The sequence below is a fragment of the Arachis duranensis genome, chromosome 2, assembly GCF_000817695.3.
Source record: "Arachis duranensis cultivar V14167 chromosome 2, aradu.V14167.gnm2.J7QH, whole genome shotgun sequence".
In the NCBI taxonomy this organism is placed as follows: Eukaryota; Viridiplantae; Streptophyta; class Magnoliopsida; order Fabales; family Fabaceae; genus Arachis; species Arachis duranensis.
In genome coordinates, this window is record NC_029773.3 from 84,387,414 (window position 1) to 84,395,151 (window position 7,738).

The 7,738-nt window shown below is 27.4% G+C and overlaps 1 protein-coding gene across 1 annotated transcript; it reads right to left on the reverse strand.

Annotated features, from left to right (window-relative positions):
* On the reverse strand, positions 1 to 5,534 carry LOC107475445 (probable serine/threonine-protein kinase WNK5; the record flags this gene model as incomplete). Its single annotated transcript, XM_016095079.3, is given in 7 exon segments — positions 1 to 241; positions 787 to 1,003; positions 1,535 to 1,921; positions 2,125 to 2,446; positions 2,851 to 3,235; positions 3,908 to 4,173; positions 5,406 to 5,534. Coding segments are annotated over 7 exon segments (1,860 nt in total).
* Positions 5,535 to 7,738: the final 2,204 nt, after the last annotated feature.

Here is a 7,738-nt window from a genome sequence, read left to right on the forward strand (position 1 = left end):
TTCAACTTTTGAAAACAACCAAGTCACTAGAGTGTGACAAAACCAAGCTTTGAAAACGTTGATGACTCATTTGGGATTCTGAAATCCAATGTTCTCAATGGCATTAACAGTCTTGAACATCCTTCTTTTATGTATCTCCTCCACCAATGATGTCTGTATTTGTTGCCTCCTCACATCAACATATGATTGAATCCTAGTTAGTCTTGGGAATCCATGCCCTACCATAGCCTTATGGTACCTACTGTAACATGCATGGACCCAGATAATCCAATTAGTTAAACACTAAGAAGTTAATTAAATGCAAAAGATATAGTACCATTATTAAACTATCATGTAAAATAAACTCCAAAAATTAAGTTCTGTATAGAAGTTTGTATTTAATATTCATAAAAATATTTGATTATTCTGTTATGAATTATGATCATTCTTCTATTTTAAAGTTTTATTGTTCTAATTTAAAAAAAATAAGCGAAATAAAATAATATACACAAATACATTATTGTTGATTTTTAGTATAAGTTCAATTAGATAATCAATTTTTTTTTCATTCAACATTAAAAAATATTTTTAAAATTAGTATTTTATTTTAAATTTAAATCTTAAATTTTTAATCCTAAACATAAATTCTAAATTCTAAATCCTCTAAAAAAAATCAGAATTTAAAAAATAATTTTATTATAATAAAAAAGTTAATTAATGTTAACTAATTAAAAATTAATTTTCTATACTTAAATATCTTTAATTACTCAAGTATATATTGCAAAATTTATTTCTACTATGTTTTACCTGCAAGGATCCATTCTCATGTTGCAAAACTGGTTGGTGAAATCAGCCTCCACCACCTCTTCTCTAGGGCAAAATCTTGTGCACTTGTTGTTGATAGTTAGAAGAGTTGAAACATGATCATTATCTTCATTGCTTGCGTCCAAGTAGTGTAAATGGGAATACTTGAAGGAATCCAAAGAACTTTGAGAGCTTGCATCATCATTCATAAGGGGATCATCTACAAATTCAAAAGTTACTATTTGCATTTTATATTATATTTTAGAGAAATTGTTAATCCTTCAAAAATATATGTGCCATTGAATTAGTTTTATGTTTGTCTTTTTATACTCTTGGTTGGAGTAGTAAAGGTTCTATATTTGGCCATTAAGAAATTAAGATTACATTTAATTAGTTAGTCTCTAATTATTAGTCAAACTTTATGTAAAGTGACATGTATGCATGCATATGGCACATAACTTGATGATCACCAATTAATGACATATTAGCAAAACAATAATGACAGTTGATTAACACTTAATTGATCAAGAATTAAAATGACTTCCAAAATATAAATTAAAAGAATTAAATAATTAATTTGAAAAATGTCAAAAAATTAGAATGAAATACATTTATAATTTCTAGTACCAAATTAAATTTATACTCTTTGAAATTATTTTATATTATAGAAACTTAATTAATTAATATCTGCATATTTTTTAAGAACTAATTTGAATATTTAATACAATATATAAATCTAAAAGTAGAGTACCTTGAGGCAAATCATGAGAAAGTGGGTAATGGTTTCCACCAATTTGTGTAATATTTTGGTAAAGCATTGGGAGAGAACCATGAGAGGAAGAGGGAGAAGACAATGAGAAGAAAGGATTGTGATTATTGCTAACATCATCATCATCATCATCATCATCATAATCATCTTCTTCTTGTTCATAGCTAAAGCTATGTTGTCTTTGATACTTAATAGAATTTCCCAAGTCCCTCCATGTTGGAACCAAAGCTGATACCTCTTCTTCTATCATTTCAGCAATCTCCATTGGTTCCAAGTCACTAATTTCAAGTTCTTTAACCATCTCCATTGCCACATCAATGGCTGTGTCATTTATGGTGTCAAATGGGAAGTATATGTTTCTTGTGCTCCCTATATCAACATACAATACATGTTTCATAATAGATTAGTAATTGTGATTAAAAGAAAATAATGATTTTTTTTTTCTCTTAAAGCAACTCTAGAAAGGGTAAGTTTCTAACAAAATTATCATGCATTCTTGGAAAATAAAAATTTTATCCACTATATCTAAAAAATTTTGAATTTTTGGGAAATCTAATTAATTTTGTGCATACCACTTTGGTTGGAAATTTGAACTTTAAGGAAAACTGTGTCATCCTCTTCATTCATGGAGCCTGTTATTGTCATGTGTGTGCCCTTTGTTTCTTCAGTCATGATTGAAGGTTTCTTCTTCTCTTTGGCATTGAAATTGAGTAATGTTGGGCTTGATCTTGGGCTTGGGCTTTGTAGTGGTGAGTGAAGTTGGTCCATTGCCAAAAATGGGTCCAACAAAAGGTCCTTTGCTGGCAGCCTGTCTGAGACATTTGCCAAACACTTTCCAATAAATCTTTGGGCCTCCAAATCATTGATTCTGTAATAGGCATTTGGTAGCTTCCCCTGTTAAAGTCCGTCCAAAAAAATAAAAATTAAACTGGTTATTAAAACAGAAGATTTAAAAATTCAAAAGATTAAAGGTTTAATAGAAATTAACTAGATATAATAAAATAACATATTTATATATAAAATATATAATTTTTTAAAAAATATTGCTTTAGTATTTTATTTTAGATCGGTCCGTGGTTAAAAAATCAAATAGATTAGATTGATATAAGAAATTTTTTATTGGTTTATCGGTTTTCATCAGTCTATTTACAACTATTTTTTATCTTGAATATAATCGATTTGATAGCAGATTTTTAGTTTGGCTAAATCTGTCAGTTTGATCTGATTTTTAGAACCATAAATATGACGAATGAATTGGATAAAAAAAAGTGTTAAATAATTGTGAATTAAAAACTTACTGAAGTAACTTTCTTGTAAATTTGAGCTGGGTTGGAGCATTCACTGTATGGGAACTCAGAAGTGAACAACTCAATCATACACATCCCAAATGAATAGACATCAACAAGCTCATTGTATTCCTCTTCATACAATTCAGGTGCCATAAATTCCGGTGTACCAATGACACTGTGTGCGTGTTGTGAACTATCACGAAGAATTGCTGCAAGGCCTAAGTCACCAATCTTGACCTCACCCAAATGCCCATTCACAAATATGTTGTCACATTTTATGTCTCTATGAATCACTGGTGGATCATGGCTGTGTAAATACTCCAATCCCCTTAGAATCTGCCTTGCCCAATTCTTAATTGCTCTTATATCTACTCTCTTGTACTTCTTTCTATACCTACATATACGTATTTATTACACATCACAATCATGTTGTCACAAAAATAACATAATCTATTATTATTGGATAAAATCTATTAGTTTCATATGTAATATTGTCTAATCTTAAAAAGTAAAAATCTGTAATTTGTATATCTAAGGTTCAATAAGTGCCAATTTGGTGTTAGGTAAGTGTTGAATGTGAGTTATTAAACTAAAGCAAATCTATAGTGTATATAGAGAAAGAGATAAATGTAATATATCGAGATTAAAATAAGAAAAATTTTAAAATTATAAAGTGAAGTGGTTAATTTTTAAAATAGAAGTTACCTAATTAAATTTCTCACTATATCATTTTATAAAATTTTCAGATTCAATATGTCTATTCTATGCTTATAGAACTAAAATCACAATTAATTAACATTAATTACTCACAGAAAAAATATTTTCCAGTAAAGATAACAGCTAACATATAATAATTATATTAAATATATATAAAAAATCAGTTATCAAATTAGTTACTAGTATAAAATATATATTCAAATATAAAATACTATAAAAATATTTTTACGTGAATAATCTCCATAATTAAACTACAATTATTGACATACCAATTTAAGTGAATCTAATGGATATATTCCTATGTTAAAATAATCAAGTAGAAGAAAAATTGTTCTATTATTATTATTACTCTCTTAGGGTGCCAGAGGTGAACAATTCAGTGATGAAGTTGAAGGATCTAGAGTGGACATCGATCCAAGAGTCATGGAAGGTCATGATTGATTCATGGTCAAGGTTCTTGAGAAGATGGACCTCTGAATAAAGACGTTGTAATTGGTCTGGTGAATGAAAAACATCACCAAGTTTGACTTGGTTCCAAGCCACTTCTATTCCGAGCACTTCATCAAATGCCCTATACACTACCTTCATTGCTCCTTTCCCCAAAACATCTCTGAACTACAATAATTAACCACCAATAATAATAATAATTAAATTACTAATTTCATAGTCTTACTAGGCAACTAGATCAAATGTCCAAACAAAAAAAAGTTGATTAATTAACATATAGTAGTACAAGTCTTCATTAATTAAAAATAGTCAAATTTTCTTGTGGATAATGTTATATATATATATACACGTTGACCCTTGGGCGTGCCAAGAGTTAAATAAAGGTCTAAACTCTAAAGGAAAAAACAGAATATAAGGTGTTTAATTTTGTTTAGGAAAAAATAATTTTTGGTAAGTAATTTACATCTTTGACCTTCAGAAAATCTTCATTCTTATGGTGTGTATCAACTTGAAGATAAGTATTTGTATCTTCAAATCAAATATGAAGTGAACAGTAAAGGCTAACAATTTTTCTATTTTTAAATTTTTTAAATCAAAACCATAATAGAATGTTTAAAATAACAGACCCGTTTATAAATGTTAGGTGACAATGGAGTAAAAATTATATTTGTTCAATAAACAGTTTTCTTATAGCAAGTTGACCCAATCATATGTTGCTATTAAAATAATATAACAATAAGACAGAATATATACTTTTTTTTTTTTCTCTAAAGCAAAGAAAGTCAATCCAAACCATTATTGAGATTTTAAAAAGTTAGAAATTCACAAACCCAACATAATTGCTCAAATGAAAATCAACCAATATATAACAGAAAACATACCTTATACCGTAGATCTAAAGTAATTAAAACAAATAACACAGTACGTGCAGAAAAAAAGGCCCTCAATTTCTTCTAAGCATGAATCATGTACTGTTTCATTAGTTATACAAAAAAAGTTTAAAGTAAAGATCGAATTTTAAACCTTTAAATTATAGAAATTTTGATAGTATTAAATATATAATTATTTATGTGTCTTTTTTTTATCAACTTAAATTTTTAGAAGAAGTGATTTCATGATATAGTATCAGAATTTTTATAATCGAAAAATCTTTAGCTAAGATATATATATCTTTTTATCAACTTAATTTTTTTTTAAAAATAATTTCATGACAAATACTATATTATATACTTATTCCAACAAATTAAATTAATAAAATAAATAAATAAATAATTATACCTCTAACTAATAATAAGCGTATGCTTAATTACCTAAAGATTATTATTAGTGATGAATATAAAATAGTTAATTAAGAAATTTAAAAAAAAATTAAAAGGGATTAATTAATGAGAAATACTTACACGGCCATATCTTCCAGATGGATCAGTCTCAACATATCCAAACTGAGCTATGGCTCCATTATTAGCAGTACCATTATTGCATCCAACTAATCTCCCCTTCTTGTACATGGCTCCAGATATGATAGATAGCTCAACAACACTAGCTAACAACAATTATTTTCTGACTTAACTTGAACACCTTATTTATATATTAATTAATAGAAAACTCAATAAGAAAACATATTCTTATTACTATGGATATATATTATATGATCTGAACCTGTATGTATATGTGGTGATTACTATAAGATGAAATTGATTGAATGAATGAAGTGCTAGATGATCCGAGGCTTCCACGCATGACTCTCATAAGAGAAGACACGAAACAATAGCCAGAAGAGTCTTGAATAGTCAACGCTAAGCATAACCCATGCCATTCCAACTACTCCACATGAAACCTCATACAAACGTTTCCCAACCATTTGGTATAATTGATTGGACAAAGGGAAAAAGGTTAACTAAAAACTATGTATTAAAAAGGTTAATTAGGGAATAATAGAGCTATGGTTGAAGATACTTGTGGATGAAAGAGGATGATTTTATTAGTGTTGATGAAAAGTAGTGTGTTTAGAAAAGGAATTGGCCACACAACATGCTGGGACAAACTGGGCTCCTGAATTTGAAGAATCTATGGCCATACTTTGATGGAAACATTTGTGGAAAAAGGAAAACAAGAGGAAAAAACAAATCAGAATATTAGAGTAGAGAGGATTTGGAAAAAGAGGAGATTTTGATTTTTGTGGATTGTGGATTGTGGAAATTAATTAAAGAGTGGTGGTGGTCGGTATATGATATAGAACAATCTATAGGAGACAAGAGAGGTTTTACATTGTATAGTTATACTTCATGTATTGTTTATTATATTATAGTCAAACACTACCCTTCCATACAAAATAAAAATGTTTCTTTCACATTAAAATAAACTTACTTCTTCACTTGTACACTTGTTAAATTTTGGAGTAAAAAAAATTGATGAGTTATAATATCCAAACTTCTGAAAATCAAACAAGTTATTGAATCAGTGGAGCTATAAGGCTGTGTTTGTTTACAGAGATAATATATTGAAATAGGGATATAAAGACACAAAATTGTGTTTAACAGAGAAGATATGGATCGAGACAATATATTCAGAAACACTGAATTAGTATATTTTGTGTTCATCCTGATAGGAAAGACACAGAGACACTAACAAAGGACAAAACTTATTTTTTATTTTTTATAATTATATTTATTATTATTATATTTTTCATCTCAAATTTTTTGAATGAAAAAAATGAGAATAAATTGAATTTTCATAATTTGTTCTAGTTTATTGCCAAACAGAATATAAGAATACAAAATTATGTGTCTCTGTCTATCAGTATCTTGTCCTATCCTATTTTTAGTGTCTTTTCCTATTCTGTTCTCGGAAACAAGCGCAGCCAAAGTTTAAAAATTATTCACCCAATTTAATTGTAGTTTAACTAGATATAATAAAACAAACATAGCATAAAATATATATTTTTTTAAAAAAAAATGTAATTCATTATTTTAAATCGATTAACTGTTGAATAATTATATCAGTTTAATCTATTAATTAATTTTTTTATTAGTTTTTTTAATTGTTAACCGATTTGTTATCGATTAATTTTTATTTTGAATCGAATCGATTTTATAGTCGATTCTTAGTTAATAGGATCAAACCGACCGATTTGATTCAATTCTTTAAGACCATAATAATATCAATGAAAGCATCATAATAAATAGTAACTTTATTATATAATCATTTAATTATATTTCTATTCATATTCAATTTAAGTTTGACACATAATTAAGATTAATTGGTTCAATTTATAAAGATATCTAGATATATATAAATAAATTTTATTACTTTGCCTAAAACATACAATTGTTTTACTTTCAATTAGAAAATACAATCTTTTTCATGCAAAAATAAATTTTTAATAATTTCTAGATAATATAATCAAATTTTATGTTACTAATTGAACATTTTTTGCCAACGATAACATACATAAATCTTTTTATTTTTATCTAAAAGTGTTGTGTTTGAGTTTCTCTTCTGAATTTAGAAAAAATTAAACGTCTTTTGGTCATTGATCATCATTATCTTTTTTATTTATATAGAAGGAGGGTCCCGTCCTGATTCTTTATCTATAAAAACACAACTTACATAATCATACATGAACTGACGAAAGCTCTAGTAGCTAAATATTCTGACTTCTGAGTTCTGAATATTCAACTCGTTGGTTCGGTATCCAAAATTGCATATATACGTGCATATATACAATCGATAA